This window comes from Triplophysa rosa, linkage group LG5 (assembly GCF_024868665.1).
Source record: "Triplophysa rosa linkage group LG5, Trosa_1v2, whole genome shotgun sequence".
Lineage (NCBI taxonomy): Eukaryota > Metazoa > Chordata > Actinopteri > Cypriniformes > Nemacheilidae > Triplophysa > Triplophysa rosa.
Genome location: NC_079894.1, coordinates 9,816,668 through 9,838,292, shown reverse-complemented (window position 1 = coordinate 9,838,292; position 21,625 = coordinate 9,816,668). Strand labels below are relative to the sequence as shown.

General features: G+C 37.9%; 1 protein-coding gene across 2 annotated transcripts; it reads right to left on the bottom strand.

The window, feature by feature from the left end:
* Positions 1 to 1,271: 1,271 nt before the first annotated feature.
* Positions 1,272 to 21,450, bottom strand: slc12a7a (solute carrier family 12 member 7a). Of its 2 annotated transcripts, XM_057334150.1 has the most exons (26): positions 21,041 to 21,450; positions 18,656 to 18,741; positions 16,462 to 16,593; positions 16,142 to 16,288; positions 15,846 to 15,900; positions 15,618 to 15,748; positions 15,211 to 15,425; positions 14,338 to 14,519; positions 13,837 to 14,004; positions 12,351 to 12,449; positions 12,186 to 12,243; positions 11,883 to 12,060; positions 11,534 to 11,652; positions 10,879 to 10,977; positions 10,532 to 10,651; positions 9,283 to 9,387; positions 9,021 to 9,189; positions 8,730 to 8,925; positions 7,927 to 8,096; positions 7,712 to 7,843; positions 7,498 to 7,605; positions 7,245 to 7,346; positions 6,505 to 6,674; positions 6,378 to 6,392; positions 5,017 to 5,150; positions 1,272 to 4,598 (listed from the first exon to the last, which is right to left on the bottom strand). In XM_057334150.1, exons 1-26 carry the CDS (start codon positions 21,162 to 21,164, stop codon positions 4,507 to 4,509), a joined length of 3,306 nt encoding a protein of 1,101 aa, XP_057190133.1. In that variant the 5' UTR covers positions 21,165 to 21,450; the 3' UTR covers positions 1,272 to 4,506. The 2 variants fall into 2 exon arrangements, with proteins under 2 accessions (XP_057190133.1, XP_057190134.1); XM_057334151.1 differs by lacking the exon at positions 7,245 to 7,346 and having other exon boundaries at positions 1,273 to 4,598; positions 21,041 to 21,449.
* Positions 21,451 to 21,625: the final 175 nt, after the last annotated feature.

The window sequence follows — 21,625 nt, the reverse complement described above, 5'->3', positions numbered from 1 at the left end:
TCTACTCAAATGCTTAATGTATGATGAACTAAACTGAACTGAGTAAACTTAAACAACCATGTCCAAATAATGTCCAAATAACTTGAATCAAATAAGTTAATCCTACTAAAAGTACTTAAGTAGAGATAACATGTTTCCATTATGTGGAACCACTGTCCATAATTGAATTAAGTTAGTTTAAGGTAAGATATTAGCTGTTATTTTTAACACACTAAATAAGCTAAATAAAGCTCTTATTGTTTGGAGTTAGCCAGAAGTTGGTTTTGTTAAGCTTTCTGCATATCCCAAGTACTTGCTTTTTTATTAAAGCAATTTTAAATCTGGTTAGCAGGTCCTCAACCCAAGCACATGCTCTACACTTTACCACAATGGTAAGCCCCCAAAAACATTAACATACCAGAAACTCTTTTAAATACAAACATAAAAGAGTATTAAACATGAACAAATATCCCTGTTTCATCATTTTGATAAAAGATGTACAAAATAACATTTTATTGCAACTTTTACTCTTCCTATTCAGCCCCGTGCAAAGCATGATGGGAAGTGGAAATCCTGTTCTTAGTTAATAACGCTACTTTAATACAACTAAATTAATTTATGTTGTGTTAACTTGATTTATTTTTGTATATTGAACAAGCATCAAATATGATTTTGATCTACTTTATTGAAACATGTTAATTTAAAATGTAAACATTTAGTTAAGCCAAAGCATTACTGTTTTTAGTCCGTTTAACACAATGCAATTGTGTTTGAACATAAAACCTAATACAATGGTTTTAAAACAACATTACTTGTTTAAATAAAGTGAGCAGTACCGTAAAATCATTTTTTTGAGTGTATGATGTTTGTCAAATTTTGCTAAAATTGTGTGGCATGATCAGTTAATCATAGACCATCATCACATTTTTATCCTCCATCCTTAAACAGACTCACTCTAGTCTATTAAAAAAGATGTGTGAAATTAGTTTTTTTTTCTTGATATGTTTCTCTTTGCTCATTGGTCAAAGACTATATTAATTTACAATCAATTGCTTATTTGCACCATTATACTAAATCACAACAGACTTTTATTTTATAATTGAATATTTTGAATATTTCTAATTATGCAAGAAAGCACAGCTGATAAAAATAAAGTGGGTCTATCTTAAAAATAAACATGTTTTTACCTTACACAAGGCCAAGACAGCTCAGGCTCGCTACACAAACAGTGTTTTTGCAGCGTTCTCTAAGAGAAGTGGTACAACAAGTCAGAGGTGTAAAGAGTACCTGAAAACCATACTTAAGTAAAAGTACAGATACCTTGCAGTGAAAATTACTCCATTACAAGTTACAAGTCACCAATTCCAAAACGACTTCAGTAAAAGTCTTAGAGTATCTGATTTTAACAGTACTTGAGTATTTTACTCATACTGAATGTAGGCTCAAAGAAGCACTAGTCCTCAACACTTAAGAGACACGTCAGTGAAAAACTAGAAACAGTTGATTTGTGAGGAGAGCAATCGCATTTATTTTCTTAAATCATAATAAGACTGAACACCTCAATATTGCAACAAATCATGGTCGACACCATAACCTACGTCATTACAAACACCCTAAGTCTCATTTAAGCTCAACTGCTCATAAGTAAACCAAACTCCTTCAAAAAGGTCTCTTCAATATAACGGATAAATAGAATAATATTAAGTAGAATTAAAAAGTCAAAGCCTTTTTGCACTGGACATGCTGGTTTGGGCCTCATCGCCAGCTGCAGTCATGTCCTCATTTCACATACACTGTTAGCCCTTACCTGCCATTTCTACAGTAATATATTGGCAACACTGTTGCCAGCTAGTTACTGTAGGTGTTTTACAGTAAACTACTGCAATGGCTGTTTGAAGATACATTATTAAAGAATCTATTAACGCACTTAAGTCACACAGTCTTAGATGAACATGTGTAAATAACAGATGAACACAATAAATCTGTCAAGATTTCACCAGAGGAGAATTAAACACAAACATCAATAACATCTTCACATATTACAGACACCACTTTCACTTTATTTCTGTCATCTGTGTAAGATCTTATTGAGATTTAACTCTAGTTCATAGTGGTTCAATTATGTTTTAAGTCACCATTATGGCGATCAGTGTATGCTTTGGTTGGACTCTTTGACTTTCTTGTAGCTTTAAAATGTACACTTATACAATAACACTGAAAGGGACTTTACAGGAACCGCAACTTTATGTTTGCTTAGTAACTGAAGATACATCTGAAAGAATTCAATCATTAAATAATAATAATATAGCATTTAAGATTTATTAAGATATGTTTGGTAAAGTGATTACATGTTATAATGGAAAGATCTCTGTCAGAAAATCTTTCTTTTCAATTGAGACACAGTTAGACACTTGACATACAAACCTCATCAATGGTGACAAACAATCATGAATGAGTTTTGTACTATGTACCCAGCATGCATTGCAGCATGAAGCAGTTCAGTTGATTGTCACCATTGTTGAGATTCATATGTGAATTGTTCATTTCTCTGTGTCTGACTCATTCTATAGGTTAATATTTTGTCTATATAGTGTGAGAGCACTTTTGAAAATTGAAATACTACACATTCTTTTTACTGGTTTACATCACTTCATGGCAATAGTCCCACCATATGGTCAAATTTTGAGCAAACATGTTTAGAGCACATTTAGGAAGAGTTAGTTTTAAAAATAAGAGCTTTTGTAGATGTGTGACCTACAGCAACTAGCTGGCAACAGTGTTGCCAATGTATTACTGTAGAAATAGCGGGTAAGGGCTAACCGTGTATAACCCGCCAGCGATTGACATCTACCTGATACTGCACTCATATTCATATAAAGAAGCCATGTTGACAAGTTTTTGTAATTTATGGCAAAATCCACAAGATTGTAGTACCTTCAATGCCCTGTGAATGGCAATATTAATTATAAGATAGGTGTCATGCAAAATGTAATGTGTAATTGCATTAGTCATTACAAATGTAGTGGAGTAAAGAGTACATATACTTGTTCAAAAATGTAGTTAAGTAGAGAGTAAAAGTTGCTAATATCTTTAATACTCAGTACAACTACAAAGTAGCCAAAAAGATACTTAAGTAAAGTAACTAAGTACATTTACTCCAATACTTTACACCACTGCAACAAGTGGCTGTTTTTTTTTCTTAAAAACAAAAACTTAAACAAACTGAAATAAGACACTAATGTAAAACACAGAAAATAAACATGTTAAGCATGTAGTAAGGGTTTTACAGCACATACAGTTAATTAGCTCCTAAAATTCCCTACAAGAACCAATGTTTTTTTCATGGCCATGGCTGTCTGGGAAGCGGACAATATTTTACAGTCACAAATAAATTAAAATTGTAATTCTTTCATTAATGCCCGGGTTCATTTTTTTACGTTGAAGTCTACAGCAAAGCTTCCACACTAAATTCAAAATGTATGTTTTTTAATCCTTTTGGTCAGTAGTCATGTAACACCATGATTTTCACAAAAGAGAATATCATAGTTGTGTGTGTCCACAAAACGACACACACAACAACACCACTGAAGGGTAAAAATGGCAAAAACAATATTACAGACCTAAAACAACACAAACAAACAAAAACAAAACATGAACAAATATTTTTCACATTGTGATGCTGGCATGACAAACCATTGTCTGAAAATATAAAATGGTCATCCGATCAGATAGATAAAAAAAATCATTCTTGGGGCATTGTGACATCAGGTTTGCAAACATGTTCCACAATAAGTAGTTTAATCATATAGTCTATTTGATCTATTTGAACTAATTTTCCTTTTTCTCATACTTCAACACTGTTTTCTCAAATACAACTATAAATTAATACTATGAGAAAACTACTTCCTATTCAGAATTAAACACTATGAAAAAACGTAAGGCTTAAGTTTGCTTTATATTTCCATATAATTACGGCAGCTTACTTAAAGAAGTCTTATAGCAGTACATGACATGCTTTGCATAGCAGCAGACTACAACCATTTGGTTTGGCTCAAGTCATATCACTATTTCTACTTGTACTGTATTTTAAAAGCAATAAAAAAATAAATCTAACTAATATTATACACAAAGCTCAGTAGAAATTTTGGACATGTGTAAAAAGAACACAATCAGTATATACAGAATATATTACAAAGTTGAAACACTGTCCAGATTCAACACTGTTGTCCCTGACAGGTGAATGGCTTTGGACAACTACTGTCACTCTTTTCAAGTCTTATAAGAACAAACTAAATGTTTGGCCTCTCTCTATTCAAAAGGTTTTTAAATACCGCATTTACAGCCCAATAGATAGGATTTGTCCTTGGCCCTTTGTGAACGTTCAGTGCTGGCCTGCAGCTGGGGTGAGACAGCTTACCCTGAGTCCATCTGTACAGTATCTGGCCAGCTCTGGCCTTGGGCGAACTCAAGTACTGAACAGCCATTTTTTTAAAATACTGTCCTCAGTGTGTTGTCCTTTCGTGGGGGCTAAGAGTAAATAGTGATGACCTCTCTGCCCCCACCTCGGACCAGCAGTACCCGGTCCAATCCCTCTGTCAAGACCTCCAGGAACTCCATGTCTGACATAACAGTTAAGGAAGGAATTTTAAGGAATAGCTAATTTGATCATTTACATATATTCAAATCGTTCTAACTTTTATGATGATATGTTGACATGTAAAAAGAAAGGGGAAAAGTGAATAAGGATTGGGCCCATCAAACTCCAAAAGTAGACAAAAAATTGTACACCACTATTCCAAATGTGCTGAAGCAATATGACAGCTCTGTATGAAATAAAAGTTTGGAACGACATGAGTGTGACTAAATGACAGATTTTTCATTCATTCATGTACACTGTAGTTCACTATAAATAGGAAGAAATGGGAAATCACGTTAACATCAGCCAAGATGCTTTCCAGTATGAATCAAGCAACATAACAGCCCCTTTCAAGTAATGTGTTGGTTTGCCACCGTAGGGCAGTTCACATGAAAGGATACAGTTCTCATCTCCACCCTTGCTTTTGGGTGGTCCCGGCATGTTCAGCAGCACCAGTTGGGCTCCTTGAGACTTGTTGACCACGACCTCATTCAGTTTCACTGCAGTGTGCATTCTTCTCACGTTAGCCTGATTCCTATGAAAATCAGTTCGGACCATGACAATCAGCATCATCACACACAGTAGAAATTTTGGATATGCGTAAAAAGTACACATTCGGTATATACAGAATATATTACTTGAACTACTGTCCAGATTCAACACTGTTGTCTATAAGCAGACCTACAGCTTTATGAAATACATTCTTGGAGGTATACAGAGCACTTAGAAAAAATGAACTTGTCCTACAAAGCTATTATATTCTTTTTAAACAATTTGATAACCAGTGACAACATGTTGTGGGTGTTTCTTGATGGGTTAGTGCAGAATTAGCTGAAGAACTGTGTTCAGGTAAGCTTTCGTTGTAGGCTTTAGTTATTCTTTAAAAAAAATTGCGAATTAAAAGCCTCATTTCTGTTGTCATAACCCTCAGCACAAGTTCTGTTTTTATATAGCTTATAATGATGATTTTTAAGTTGAGCTGTAAGGTACAATTTTGATGAAAATGTCAGTTTGACATAATTGCAAGTATGTAAATAACCTGCAATTTTGTTTCAATCAGATGTGGCGATATAGAGGCAAAGCTGCAAACTTTGCTATTTAAAAAAGAACACCTAAAATTATCTACAAAACAAACGTCAGCATTAAAACAAGTCTGTACACAAAACAAACAAAACCAGAGCAAAGCAAAAACATGTGCCCAGAGGCGATACAGTGATAACCATGCCAATTGTCCCTATAGCTAACCAGTTCCTGAAACTTCTGCTATTAAGAACTGAATACAGCATCATGCCAAGTCATACTAACTACATAAGCTGTCTAAGATGTCTAAGTTAGTGTTGCTACACACATGCAAACAGAAAAACTCACACACACAGAATGCGCAACATGCTTAGCACTCACAAATGTGACTAAAGGCTATAATACACTACAAGACTTTTGCTCAGATTTTGCCCAGATTTTCAGTCTGGACTTCAGTCTGCAGATTTGATCAGTTAGTGTGTTTCTATCTGAAACTTTCAAAAAGTCTGCAAGTGTATGATGTCTATAGTTTAAAAAGAAATCTGTTCAGATTTTAAAAGTCTTGTAGTGTATTACAGCCATTAAGCAATAGCAGCCCGCACACAGGGACACATCAAATCATGTCACGTGCAACACACAATGCTCACAATCTACTAACACACACAAATGTGCACATGAAAACAAAACACAAGCCCTTAAGCACACAAACCACTTGGATGAGTCAGAAATGTCTGAAACTTACAGGTTCTCCCACTCTCTGGAAGAACAAAACAAAACATACAGAAAGAAATCATCAAACCGTGACAAACCCATTATGATTAGACTGATTCATGTAAGTAAAGACGGACTTTATAAATCAATGAGCTCACGGTTTCATGTTGAAGATGTCCCGCACAGCCATGTTGGGCTCCCGAAGGCGATTCCTCTCACTGGTCAGCTTCTCTTTGGTCCAGGTCATATGGACCCGGTCGGAGGTGGGCTTGGCCTTGTCATTTAAAGTGGCATGGGACTTAGTGTTTCTGTCATGAATGAGCTGGGCCTGAAGAGGTAAGAAACACATTGTTTAAAACAATGAACTAAAGTTCTCTTAAGATGCCGTGTCACAGCAGGTTGGGCCTAGGGAGACAAACTTCAGTAAAAGACCTATTGAAAAGACTAAATAAACATGGATTAGTAACTAGACTTACTATTGAGGGAGACATACAAACATCCTTATAAATGAAATGAATAAATGTCAAATACAACTGCAGGAAAAAGGGATTAGTTTCACATATTTAAAGTCAACTAAAAGATGACTGTTAAGACACTCATGCTCTTTTATAACACATGCAGCCATGCGGTTTACAAATAAAGTTCTGACATCATCAGGGCCACAGTCACGTTTACTGACCTCTACTTTCATAACTACATAGGTAACTCAATGTAAAAAACAAACAGTTTACTATGTACTAATAAATCCAAGTCAACTCTTTAATAAAGAGTAATTTAATAAAATAGAAGCTGTGGCTCTGTTATGCCTCACAGTGTGAAGAGAGAATACGTATTGAGTAGACAGAATGTGAAAACGGAGTGAGTTATCAGATCTTTGAGAGGTAAACCCCTGCTCTACCTCCTCGTCCACAACTATGGTTGGTAACTTGTTGGGCAACGGTTTCTCTGCACATGGTTTCCTCCTGATGGAAATCCGCGATTCGTCGGTGATGCTTTGAATCTGGCGGTCGCCACAGAGCAAATAATCCAAAAATTGTTAAGCAGGAGGGAGAGGCCTTGTGTAACAAAGAGCCCTGACATATTCTCATGACTTAATTTGGTTCTGCGTCTATACAGTCCAACGAGAACAGACGGAGGTGGAAATATGTTACCTCTCTCTCTCGCTCTGTCCTAGAGAGCTGCATCTGCTTCAGCATCTGAGAACGTTGCTCCATCACCAAGGTCTTCTCATAGGTGAAGGCTGAGATATCACCTGCATTCTACAGTTAATGACAGAAAGACAAGTGAAGTCACACATGAAAAAGCAGTTCTCAAGTGCGGTATAGGGCAAGTAATACACTGTGTGGTAATAAAAATAATAATCACCATTTCAACAACTTCCACTTTAGCATCGATGCGCAGGTGGTACAAGAACATCTGCAAATCTTTCTTCATCTGAATGCTGTTGTCATCCATCTGAGCCACTGTGAAGATCCTCATTCTACACTTTCTCCAAACCTAGACAGAGGATTTTAATGCAGGGAATTGTGTGAGAAATGGAAGAGAAGCTATGCTTTGAAAGATAATCTGTTGTCTTGTACCTTGTGCTGACGGATCAAAAATGGAAGCAGCATGAGCAGACCACCATCATGGACAATCCACCAGACATCAATGGTACCATCGGCTAACCGATCTTGGTTTGTGGGGAACTGGTCGATGTTTTTCGCCACTAGCAGGGCCTGGTGGGCAGCTGTTGTCTCACTGATGGTTTCTTAGGGGCAAAACCATCAGTCAAGAGATCAGTCATGGTGAGCTATTAACCCTTGTATGGTGTTCATGTGTTCAGCCAATGTTCACAGGCTTGATAGACCCACAGCATTTTTTTTTAAAGCGATACATGTATAAAAATGTATGTAAAAATACTTCACAGATGTTTACTTTATCCCAACTACAAGCATCATACACAACACGAGTAATGTCTGTCATTTACCCTTGTTATATCATGTTTATGAAAAAGGTGCAAATGGTTTTTTTGTAAAAAATACATAAATATTTACGATATTGGTGAAAACATGTAATTATTTTGAATATAAATGCATGAGGTTATTTTTTTAAAATAGGGGTCCTTAAGACCGAAAAACCACACATATTTTGATAAGTTTTACATGAGTATATTAAAAGATTATTTTGTCAACATTTAGGAGCAGACTGGGATTTAAACAGCCTCAAAAGAAACACGCATTACTTTACTTTGTACTAATACTGAATAATGGTTTAGTCATAATAAAGCTCAGCCACAGTTTCAAGTCTTCATTAATAATTACTGACCTTCCCACCCTGTAACTCTTTAAGCCGATTATCTGACTTTGTACCAGCACAGTATCAGAAAATGATGTGCACGCACCAATGAAGTTCCTCCAGGAGAGGGAGCTCTCGGACTGTTTCCAGTTAGCGGGCCAGGCCAGTAGCACTGCATTGTGTTTCATGCCACCCAGGCCTGCACACTGAATGAGTTGAGAGAAACCATCACGCAGGTTAGAGGTCACCACGACGTGACAGAAGCCCTTCGTTTTCTCCTTTGCCATGGCTGCTTTGATACTCTGTGAGTAAACATGGACAGGTTAATAAGGATTATGATGAATACATTTGCCAAACAACTGAAACCTGCTGTCAGATACAGAAGCTTGGCCCTCACCTGTTCAGAACGCTTAGCATCTGTTCCACGAGCCATATAAGTCCCCTCCAGTACTGAGCAGACGATGGTCAAACCCCTCCCGGCCTTCAGCTGTGATGTAAAGGACAGCAGACGTGGATGTTTCACCTCCAAGTCAGAGTCTAGTTTCAGGAACACTAGCAGCTGGGGTCTGGAAGAAGACTCCGATTTTAAATACTTGCCCTGGATTCTATAAATCATGGAGCGGTTTATCGTACAAAACTGAAGTAGTGTGAATGCTCACCTCCAGTTCTTGGTGTGGGGCTGTACCTCCTCCAGTTTAATGAGTGCGTAACGGGCTGCGTTAAGTGACAATCCTCGGATCCCATCTCCCCATTCCTTTTCCGCCCTAACGTGAGGAGAAATAAAACGTGATGAATGGCCTCTTAGGTAACATGGAGTGATAAATTTCAATAATCCAGCAAGTCTTATTTAAACATGAGTCAATCAGTAACCATTTTTAACACTTTCATGCATTATTTTATAAAAACCTAGGTCAGAATGTTTCGTTTTTGTATAGCTCTTCAGGGAATGTCCAACACAATTTAAAGAGATTTTTAAAGGGAAAAAAACAAAATTCCCCTATGTTTTACTCACCCTCAAGGCATCATATTTGTATATGACTTTTTTCTTTAATAATAATAATACAGTCGGAGTTGCCCAACACAGCATTTTTCGTATGGATGTTTCTCTTAAACAAAAGCAATCGATTCGCTTCAGAAGGCCTTTGTTAACCCCACGGAGCCGTGTGGAGCAGTTCTTTATCGATTGATGCACCTTTTGTAGTTTCAGAATCTCATCCACTATTCACTCCCATTCTAAAGATTGGAAGACTCAAGATACGTGGTATTACAACTCCGAATGCATTATTATGAAAGAAGAAAGTCGTATACAAATAGGATGCCTTGAGGGTGAGAAAAACATGGAGAATTTTGTTTTTTGGTGAAATATCCCTTTAAATGTATCTGCTTGTTTTTATTCGTAGAAACAATGTACCTGTCCACTGTAATAACCTCAATGAAAACAAAAAAAAACTTGTAAAATATAAACATAACTTAAATACCATGAACAAACTAAGACCAATATTTTTACATTAATATGTATTAAGCGAGAATATACATCTAGACATACGTTATCTCTAACAACAACTGAGTGATAAGGACCCCGCATTTATTACACAGATACTTGTCATATAACTAAAGTAAATTATTGGACAAAAAATATTGATTTGAAATAATTTAGCCACTATTAGATATTTTGTTTATGTTGGTATGAGAAAAGAGACAGCGGATAAATCACAAGATGATTGTTAATAACAGTTTGAGCAGCCCGGTATCAGTTTAAGAAAGTGTTATCAGGGAATAACAAACCTAGGAATGTTGTAAATGACCAACAAGACGTTTATATGAAGAATTAAACATTAACCAAGAATAATAAATGCAGTTGTTTTGTCTAAGCTTATTGTGAAGTGAATCATTCAAACTCTTACTCACCCTCTGTATTCTATGTACTTGTAGATGCATCCAGCAAGCACAATAACAACCAAAGCGTAATACCAAGATGAGACAAACATGAGGGACAAACTCAAGCTCATCCCAAGGAAGGAGATAGACCTGCAGATATATAAAAAAGTTCACAAGAGTATTTAATGGCAATTCCAGTAAGCAAACATTAACTTGATTCATTCTACCTCAATTAACATGCAGTTGGAACTACACTTGTGTGGTTAATGAAAAACCAATAGCCATGTTACAGCATGTGTTACAAAGAATGTGCACTAAGCCAAGCTATTTGGGTAATAGTATACACATTGCTCTGGTAATTATACAGTGTGACTTACCAGTGGTAGAACTTGAACCTTGGCCTCCAATTTGGCGTACGAAGAAGTGTTTGGACGGCACAGGCCAGGTTTACAAAGAGGTAGGACATCAAGAAAAACCTGCGAGTAAATAGTGCAAAATGGAACAAGAAACTGAGTAAAGGTTCAGTTCACCCAAAAAAGAAACTTCTTACCCTCGAGTTGTTCCAAATCTGTATTCCTTTGTTCTTTGTTCTGATGAATACAGAGAAAGATATTTGGAAGAATGCTTGTAACCAAACAGTTTTTGGCCACCATTGACTACCATAGTAGGAAAATGACAATGGTAGTAAAAACAATTTGTACGTTTTGCTGTCCTACATTCTTCAAAATATCTTCTTTTGTGAAAGACAGAACAAAAAAATAAATAAAGCAATTAATAACGCAAATTCTACTATGGACTTATTCTACTAAGTCAAGGGTGGCCAAGAACTGTTAGGTTACAAAGCATTCTCCCAAATGTGTTCATCAGAACAAAGAAATACGCACAGATTTGAAACAACTTGAGGGTGAGTAAATGAAGACCCAATTATTTTTGGGTGAACTGTTCCTTTAAGTAGCAAGACGTGACAGCAAAGCACTAATTATAACCAATATTACAATATAAAGGCAAGAAAACATTTAACACAACACTCACATTGACAGGATAGGTGCGACAGCATCCAGCGAACCAATGAGGATCCCAATCTCACAGATGACTGCAGTGAGCAACAGGGCCCAGGTTGGCTCACCATTGGGTTTACTATGACCAAACACCTACAAGAGAGACATAAATCATGTTAGTCCTGCGTAATCGCTTTTATTTAATAGAGTAGTCACACAATGAAAGATAAACAATTCTTTAACCTATGAGCTTTGATGTAGAGTAAACCATACATCAAGATGACTATACTGAACATCAAACAGCAACTCATGCATTATGGGAGAATTAAATATGATTTACTGTAGTATCAGCTTACAGAATGAAAACAGTGACATGTTGTTACCTGCAGGAAAGGTATGATGCCATCTCGTGCTACAGCCTGAAGGATCCTGGGGGCACCGGTAAGGCTCTGTAGCCCCGCCCCACAGCAAGAGAAAAATGAGCCGATGACAATCACCCAAGGAGATGGCCAGGCAAGTGTTCCAACCACTAAAGTCCTTTCTTTAACTGACTCTCCAAACCTATTACAAAAGCAAGCGTACAAAACCCCAGACACAGGTGGAGCGCAGGCAAATTATGTGACTGTAGGTCTTATTTATGCAGATTTAGCAACGTACTTTAATAGTTGTTACGAAACAGCACTTACTTGTCTCGTAACGCCACTCCTTCAATACATGCTCCAAATAAAACCACACAGGAAATGTCTGTTTGTCATAATTAAGGGGTTTATCTGTCTTAAATAAACAGGTGAAAAATAATGACGGGACAGGCGGTGTTTGAATTCTTTGCCTAGAGGTGTCAAAAAAGATACAGATGAAGGAGGTGGTTGCTATGGCCAGAATCGTACCCGTGGGAATGGATCGTTGAGGGTCTCGGAGAGCTCCAGATCTGTTTGACCCTGCCATGATTCCTGTGAAAGTCAGGGCAAAACAAAACATGTTTCAACATGCTTGTCCTTTGCTGATTTTGAAAAGGTAAAGCATATGTTTTCGAATGAATGTCTTCATAAAAAGACAAGGAAATAGGTCACAGTGTTTTTGCTATGTTCATTTTTGCCGTGGCAGGCGTTTGTGAGTAATGCTGCCTTCACGTGCTCTCGGAATTATCGGAAATACAAGTTTCCGAGGTAAAAATTGCACATGAACGCCCTCTGATGTCGCGTTCCCCACTGGGAAGTTGGGAAATAATTGTGATACCCGAGTTCCCGAGATGGGCGGGCCTTACACAATCATGTACGGATGTACGGTTGAAAACTATTACCATATAACATTTTCCCAAGACGGACGCAAGCATGAATCAGGCGTCCTCCATACTTTCCGACAACAAAGCACCTGAACACCAGAGTCATTGAGAGAGAGAGTTCTGCCAACCGAAGTCCAAAACGCTGAAGCGTCACGTGATTCATGGAGCCTTCAGCTAGTTCCAGGAAGTTGTTTTCTATTTTCAAGAATGTTTTCTCTTTAAATGCTTTATTTCTTTCATTTTTATTCATTAAATGGCTTTCGTCTTTAAATGGGTTAGAAGTTTACCTCAGTTGGTCTGTTTAGTCGCAGCTCCATACGTTACTAGTAACTTCTGGGAATTATTGAGAGCCTCCATGTAACGCCATTGCTGTGAAAAAACTGTTCCATTGGAGTCAACGGAGTTGACGCGACTCTCTCTCTCTCAATGGCTTTGCTGAACACAACCAGCTCGAAATCATGACATCAGAAGTAGGAAGTTTCAAATTTCCGAGAACACATGAAGGAATTTGAAATGTGATAATTCCCACTTCAACCCAGAAATAATTTATGGAACGGTGCTCTTTTCACGTTAACAGAGAATTGTAATGTTTTAATGCTACTAAATCATTAGTAACATTAATGTTACTAAATACTTTTAATGTTAGTAAAGATGTTTCTTCCGTGTTTGTGGTGGGAAATATCCCACTTCCGAGGTGTCTTGAACGCAGCATCAAAAAGTGATGACGTCATGGGCATGTTAATTAGTGTGTGACCTCATCTTGCACCACAGCGGTGGGCAAAAAAATTAACATCTGCTAATTTTAAACACCCTTATTTGTATTACTATGGTACATCAGGTAAATTTTATTCATAATAAGAGGTTAATTCATCCACAAAACCCACATCTTCTCTATATAACAGCATTTCAATAGTGACCAAATATAAAAAAAAGTTGTGAAGATTCATTAAATATTCCTTTTATGATCCATCGAAAAATAACATCATATGAGTGTGGATTGGCATTAGGGTGAGTAATCACATAGTTTACCCCAAACTAAAAATCAATAACATTACCTGTAACTGAGGGGAAGTAGATTCCAACCAGAATAGTAAAATAGGTGGTAATGTCATGAAGGACATAAGGTCTTGACATGTCATTGGTGTTAGGTGATACTTGGACTGAGCTCAATCCGTCCTTCTCCATTTTCATCCCCTTTGGGCCATAGTGTCCCCACATGTTTTCTGTGAGAAAATTTAAAGCTTAATACTGTACATTTGTTTAGCACAGAGTTACGCAGATGGTTGCGAGTATACAGTATATGAGCTGATGGACTACTTGCACGGAGCTTTATGATATACTTTGGATTTGGAATAACGACTCACTAGTTTGCATGGTTTGCTGTGTTATCTTATGAATACATCTCTGCATGTAGGCACATTGATGGTTGTTACAGGAAAGTTGTGCAAGTAGTCCATTACGCAACACAGAATATCAAGCAACAAGACTTTGTCATTATGAATTCGGATTATCCTCAACTACTGATTTACACTAAAACGTGTAACTTGAGTATTCACCTGATATGATCCCGCTGAGCATGCTACGGGTGACAGTAATTTCGGTCACGTTGTTATTCACAAAGTACTCATCACATGTTGCATTCAGCGAGCCATCTTCACAAAAATGTACCGACAGTTCTGTCTTTTCACACTTGTTAAACTTGTAATGTTGCAAGGTGCGATTTCCTAGTAGACAGATTCTGTTCATGTACAAAATAAACCATAGAAATAATTAATAGAAACATCCAATATATGTGCTCAAATTATTTGTACAAAGTTCAAATGATCATGTAGTTTTGGCATTTCTACAGCGTTTAAACATCTGTGTAAAATTAACTTTTATGCACTGGCAAAAGCTTCACCAAAGTGTTTTACTGCTACACAGAGTGCCCCTTGGGAATTGAACCTATGGTTTTGCCATTGAACCTATGGTTTTGCCATTGCAGTGTCAAATTGTTATCGTTCCCCTGATAGCACACATACATCTGGTTTACGTCTATTTGACGTCTGCATTTACATCTGCAAGACATCTACAATACATCGTTTGCTCATCTGCATTACGTCTCGGAGATGTCTGCTGTCAGACGTCATATAGACATCTAGAAGATGTCTGTAAGATGTTTATGATTTAGAATGGATGTACAAACAGTTCTTTCTAAGATGTTTAGCAGATGTTTTCAAGCAGCAGATCTCCAGATCTTTAGCAGACGTATTACAGACGTTCAGACGTCTCCGAGACGTATTGCAGATGAGCAAACTATGTATTTAAGATGTCTTGCAGATGTAAATGCAGACGTGAAATAGACGTAAACCAGATGGATTGTGCTATCTGGGTCATGGGGTGAACAGGCTATAACAGTACTGGTATTTTAAAATAAAAACACTACTTACTTAAAGTCATTTGCCTTGATGGTGGTTTGAATGACCCCTGCATAGATGGCCAAAATCGACAGAACCACACAGGACAGGAAGACCAATGACAACTTGTTGACATATCTTACTCCAACAAACACTACCAGTGTCATGATGACTAAACAGCAGGTCCCATACAAACGCACGTTGTTATCGACAGTTTGAAACACACCGATATTGTCCATTATGTATGTCTGTAATAAATGATGGAATAATACATTATGGTCGTGTCTAGAGAGCAATTAAGCTTGAAATGAAAGAGTATAACATCTAATCTTGGAATGACTGAATCTGGCAACTTGAGTTGGCTAAATGCTAACACAAGCTGTTCTGTAGTGCCAAAGTAAAAGATAATGGCTGTAGTGGACCACCAAGCATCGGCTTACCAAGAATATTTCCATGGTTCCTAGTACATACATAGATCCTGCAAAGGTAGTGCCCAGATAGAAACATAAACCAACTGCTCCTCCAAACTCTGGGCCTAATGCTCGGGAGATCATGTAGTATGAGCCACCAGCTTAAGTTTAAAAAGAAATTATCATATTGAATTAAAACAAACACACACAGACTCGGTCACAAATTGAACATTTAAATGTGAAATATAAAAGCCCTACCAGGCACAACACCATTAGTTGCAATTGCACTCATTGAAATGGCAGTCAGCATAGTCTATGGATGTGAAAAAAGGTAAATGATGAATGCAATTTGAAGAGTGGAAAAAGATTGTTTTAAATAAAGGCAAGATAAAATTTTGTATATTTTGTATGTGTGTGTGTGTGTGTGTCAACCCTGCATAAGGCATTTTTTAAAATGGAAAATAAAGCTATAGTTTACATGTGTCCGTTCATACCTGATCCATCTGGGTCAAAAAAGATCAAATAAATAATATAAATAATGTGGAAAAACTTACACAAGAACAGCACACGAAGACAATAGCAAGAGTCTCCATGATGCCTGCTGTACCCACTATCCATGTGAGACGTAGAAACAAAATCACACCCAAAATGTTCTGCATGCAGGGCAGGTACACACCTATAAATGTGCCCATCTGAGGGCCCTTTGAACAGAAAACCAGAGAAAACATTTAGGTTTGGCAGAACAAACACGAACCAGTAAAATTCCAACAGAAGCTGTGGGAATGCAGGAATGTATCTGGAGCACAGTCATTGTGTGTTTATGAGCCTTTAAATGATGTCAGTGCAAGTCAGCTGCGTCTGGTTGGAGACTTACATCTACAGTCACCCTTTTGATACCATCCTCACTTTCAGCCTTCTCATGCTCGATGACCCCCTGAGTAATGTTGGTGTAGTTTGCCAGTTTGTTGAGGAGAGACGCCACCATTGGAGCGCTGTCCATCTCTTCCTGTTAAATACACGAGGGAATATTTAACTGTGACATTGCAAGAATTCAGACACAATTGAAAGGGGTCTTGTATACAATACTATGAAACCAGAAATATGCCAACACATTTTGCTCTAGATTTTGAATTTTTTATTCATACAAAAAACGAAACAATTTAAAAAGTATAGACAATCCGTGTATGGATTAGCTTTTGTCAAAACGTCTCGCTCATTCATGTAATCATTGTTTTCCTTTACACTTCAGGTGTATCCACGCAACGTTGCGCATGGCGATCGGAGTGTGAAATCAATGTACCGTGAGAGCATTTTCGAGACTGTGCTGCATTATAGATATATATAACTAGATGCCGCATTAGAATCTGTTTCTATGGGCCGCTATGGAGGGTATGGACGTGTCGTCACTATACCACGTGAACACCACGTGAGCACACCAGAGCACGACCCCTTGGGTGGCAAAACAGGTTTTGGCTAGAAGTATACAGCTACCTCCACTGGGCATGCATACTTCAATACCGCACATTTTTTATCACGCTGACAACAGTTAATTTATATTTCCTTATTATTGTAAGGTTAGGTTTAGGGTTGGGGTAGGTGTAGGCATTAGCTAATGTAATTCATTGTAATTTTATGGCGAGATTTTGCATCACTTCCGGCCGTAGCTGTATCATTTCTAGCTACAACTGGCAAAACACGACTGCTTACAATATCAGGAAACGCAATTCCGCGCAACATTTCAGTGTCCAGGAACACCTGATTACTTTGTTAGTCGTATTGAAGTCATAAGAAACACCGTCGAGTCCAGCTGTTTGTAATTTCAGCAAATAATTGCGTGTTTTAGTCCCGGTTTCTTTGTTTCTCCTATTCTCCTCAGCCATTTTGCTGGATGTTTTGCCACTCAGGCGAGCGTGTCCCAGGGCGTGTCCTGACATTTTCACGTGGGAAAGTGACATCAATGCATATCCTCTTGTAGGTCGTCTGCCATATTAGAACGGTGCGAGCTGGTCAGTTAACACTCAAAAAGCAGACTGTGTATGAAAACATATTTATTGTCGTGTAAACTCAAACATTATATCTTCTACACTAACACATGACAACAACGAAAGGTTATGCCATTTTACGGGAATTTAAATCCCTGTGGTTTCAAAGCCATGGCTGAGCAGCACAGTGTTGGGGCATTCTAGTCAACTGTGAGTGACGTCGGTGGACCGTTCCAAGATGGCGGACATGTCTACGTGACTGCCTGGAGTGCTTGAATGCGGCATCTAGGTATTTATCTCTATGTGCTGTATGCTTTCGAGTAACCCTCGCGGTGCTTTGATGTCAGATCGATCGCCTTTGTTGCATCTCTAAATCCGATTCTTTTAAAAGTTTTACAGCCCTGAGTCTGAACTTTAAAGAGATAAAGAGTGTTGGGGACCAAACAAATGTTTCTTGGAAGGCACTTCTGCATCATCTTACAGTGCCCATAAGGAGGTGCCATCGTCGCACAAAGAATCTGCGTTAGCAAACTGTACTAGTTCATTTGGGGGGGGGATTTTTCATTAGAAACGACCGTTAATTACGGCGCCTATGATATGTCACTCCGGAGTGCCATTCGAAAGTGGTCAAGTGGGTTTATTCTACGGTTTATATTAGCCCGAGGTCGCCCCCCCGGCATAATGTGTGAGACTTACCGCTATGTAATGTTTTAAAGTAAACATGTAATAGTTCTTCTTTCACACGTCTCTAAAAGTGTATGCTTTAGGATTTTAAGTTATAATGGACTTTTACTGAACGCTTAACGTAAGATGTCCGCTTTGCAACAGTGGTTAAAACATACGTCTTGTTCACGGCTTATGGTTTTTCTAAGACTAAACAATCATATATGTGGTTGTTTAGTGGTTAAACATGCAGTAAATCAGGTGCCATGTTTATCATTTCGACGTTATTAGATGCTCTTATACACTCACATATTAATGGCAGTTTTTTCTCCAGTGGTGTCCTTAGAGAGCTGCAGTTTAAGCTTCTGTAATTTTTGTAATATTGTGTGCTTAAATAATGATAGCTGCGTTTTAAACTTTTACCTCATAGAGAGCCATGTTCTCTCCATAGATGCTCCCATCATGGTCTGTACTGATTAAGGAGCTGGTTTCTCTTGAGGTTTCCTCTCCTGGCAAGTGATAAAACAAAAATAAATATTTCTTTAGTTTCAGTTCACATGCTGTTTATCCGCGCCCACATCCAAGTGTGACATCAGAAGCCACGCCCATGTCCAGTGTCACCTTGTGACTCCCATCTCTGTTTTGCCCAGACATGGATGTGGCTTCTTCTGACATCACACTCGGATCTGGTCCGGGTTGGATGTCTAGTGCAGGATGCAGCAAACCCTACTTAACTTTATTCCAAGGGTCAAACATTACTCACTGCTGCATGCTCAAGAAAACATTTCAGTCATTTTAAAATAATCAGCATTTTCGTGATCTTTTGATGGTGCGTGTCAATGACAATGAAAGTACCTGTAATTTCTTTGCAGCAAAACCAGTTTTTCTTATTTAGTTAACAGGACTTTTATTGTGCCAGAGGGAATACAGTGCTAACTGTCTTCCAAGATGGTGTTTGGTTTGAAGTGGTGTCTGTTTCTGTTTTAGCCATTTTGCAATTTTAAAACCTGCTTTCTCTTTCATTGGCTTCTTCTCTTACTGTTGTTCCAGGACACAGTGGATATGACATCACCTATACCAGACTGTTGAAGTTTCTGTGACCACTAGTAATGTCAAAACAGTTTACTTTCTACTTTATTCTGTCTTACGACGGTGCTCTGTGAACCAGTCTTTAAAGGAATAGTTCACCCAAAAATGAAAATTCTGTCATGAACTATTCAACCTGTATAAATTTCTTTGTTTGGTTGAACACAGAGAAAGATACTGCTTGTATAACCAAACAGTTCTTGGCCACCATTGAATACCATAGTAGGAAAAATGTGTGAAAAAAGTGCCCCAGAACCATTTGCTTTACATTCTTCAAAACATCTTCTTTTGTGTTCAACAGAAAAGATTATAAAAACATATATAAAGTATTTTTTCAGACTATAGTCAATGGGGTCCAAGAACTGTTTGGTTATAAGCATTCTTCCAAATATATTTCTGTGTTCATCAGAACAACTCGAAGGTGAGTAAATGACAGAATTTTTATTTTTGGGTGAACTATTCCTTTAACCCTTAGTACAAGTGTGGCAGCTCAGAGGTTTGTGTCACTTTCTCCTGATTTAGAAAAGCCAGTTATCAGATTTGAAAGATTAAAACAAAAACGTTTTTCACAGGTTCATGTAGTTCATTCAGTAAAATAAAGGCAAACAGATTGGCCTTGCCTAATAGCTGACTCAACAGCTGTTTATATAGTCTAATGTTATGATTGACAGGATCAAATAAAAAAGGTTTTCCTGAACCTTTGTTTAGAAGTAATCTAATGGGAAATGTGTATTTCCCAGACATAGGCTGTATTAGATATAATTCCGTCCGTCTTTCCACATGAACAAAACAATGAAAACGTAGTAAAACACTCTCAAGGCTTCAAAAACATCCTTTTCCTGAGAACTCAAAGACTCTCTCTGTGTGACATGCAACATTTATTTTATGTAAATACTAAAACCCCAAAGGGATTAAACTGTAACTTTTTATAATAGTTATCATCCCACATTCTTAGCAAATTTAGCCAAAGATAGTCCTATAATATGGATTCATTATACATATGGTCACATTTAAAGACGGCTTAATAACCAGCTGATGATACAGTCACTGTGCAAAATGTCCCAACAGCCCTGAGGGTACTAAACACAATTCAACTTTTGTTTGTCATGGAAGTTGTAAATTGAGCAAATTAAAGGCGGGGGTCATAATGAGCCAGACCAGCTCTGTACTCACAACAACAAAAACTCAACTGGATTATGCAATTTCAATGTAAATGGATATAAACGCTACGATAGTTACGCCCAATACAAGAGTGTCCTAAAGTTTGAAAAAAAGCATTAAACATCAAGTTACGCAACAAGCGAAACCTGATGCTGCTCCACATGCCAATAAGATGACTCTTATTGAGATTAACTTTGAATGAAATACACAAAAAAATTCTTGAGATCCTAGTGCCAGTAATGCACAGAAGTATTTGTACCAGTGCCACACGTTTTAAGGTCATTTATAGAATCTGGAGAGAGAAACAGGAAAAGGGATAAAAAGGGACCAGGAAATCACCACTTTGTTTATACTCCATGAGAAGATGACTTCACAAACGCATGGTAGCCAACATGGCACTTACTGCAAGCACAGACTCAAACTTAGAAGCAAAAATGTAAAGGAACAAAACTTTTTCAAACTTACTTTAAAAAGACAAACAGTTTTGCTTTTCTGTGGGCATGTTTAGGCAGACTCTTCTAACTTTAGTACAAAGTAAGCTTCCCCCCAGAAAGTTCTCACCTGAAAAGGGTTCAGCCGCTGGGTCTAACCCCTCCCTGTCCTCTTCCTCTAGGATCTGTTCATCATTGCCTTGTTCTGATAGTGGGCTATCCTCCACCGGCACCACTGTAAAGTTGGTGGGCATTTTTCCTTCACACCATGTGCTTCGCGTTTGGTTTCCTGAGACTTCCTCTCTCCTTCTCCCAAGTCTTACCTGAAGTCTTCTTCGCTTTCCAAAGTTCGAAGTTCTCCTAACTTTTTCACAACTGTTGTGAACTGTTCAGACGCAGTAGCCCACGTGATCTCTTTCACCAAACAAGGAGCTTACACAACTCCTCCCTCTAGACGTCGTTCTCTCCTGCCACAGACCTGGTGCTTCCTGTTTTTTTTGCTAACTGCTCTTCTCACTGTACCTACGAGGGCTGGCGATGTTTACTGGTAATTGTTTGCAGTGTTTAAGCCATGTGAGGGTGCACAGTGATGGGAACAAAAGGATCAATACAATGTGGCATTCCTTAAGCACAGCCCAATTCCCTGCCCCACCCCCTCCAACACTCCCAGTCTGAAAGGAAACATGTGCAACAATTACACCATTCACAGGAACCA

Coding starts and splice junctions, on each gene's coding strand:
- slc12a7a (XM_057334150.1), bottom strand. CDS start 21,164: ATGCCCACCAACTTTACAGTGGTGCCGGTGGAGGATAGCCCACTATCA. Junction 15,901..16,141: donor TCTTCGTGTGCTGTTCTTGT/GTAAGTTTTTCC, acceptor TCACATCCATAG/ACTATGCTGACTGCCATTTC. Junction 4,599..5,016: donor CAAGGGTGGAGATGAGAACT/GTATCCTTTCAT, acceptor CTGTTATGTCAG/ACATGGAGTTCCTGGAGGTC.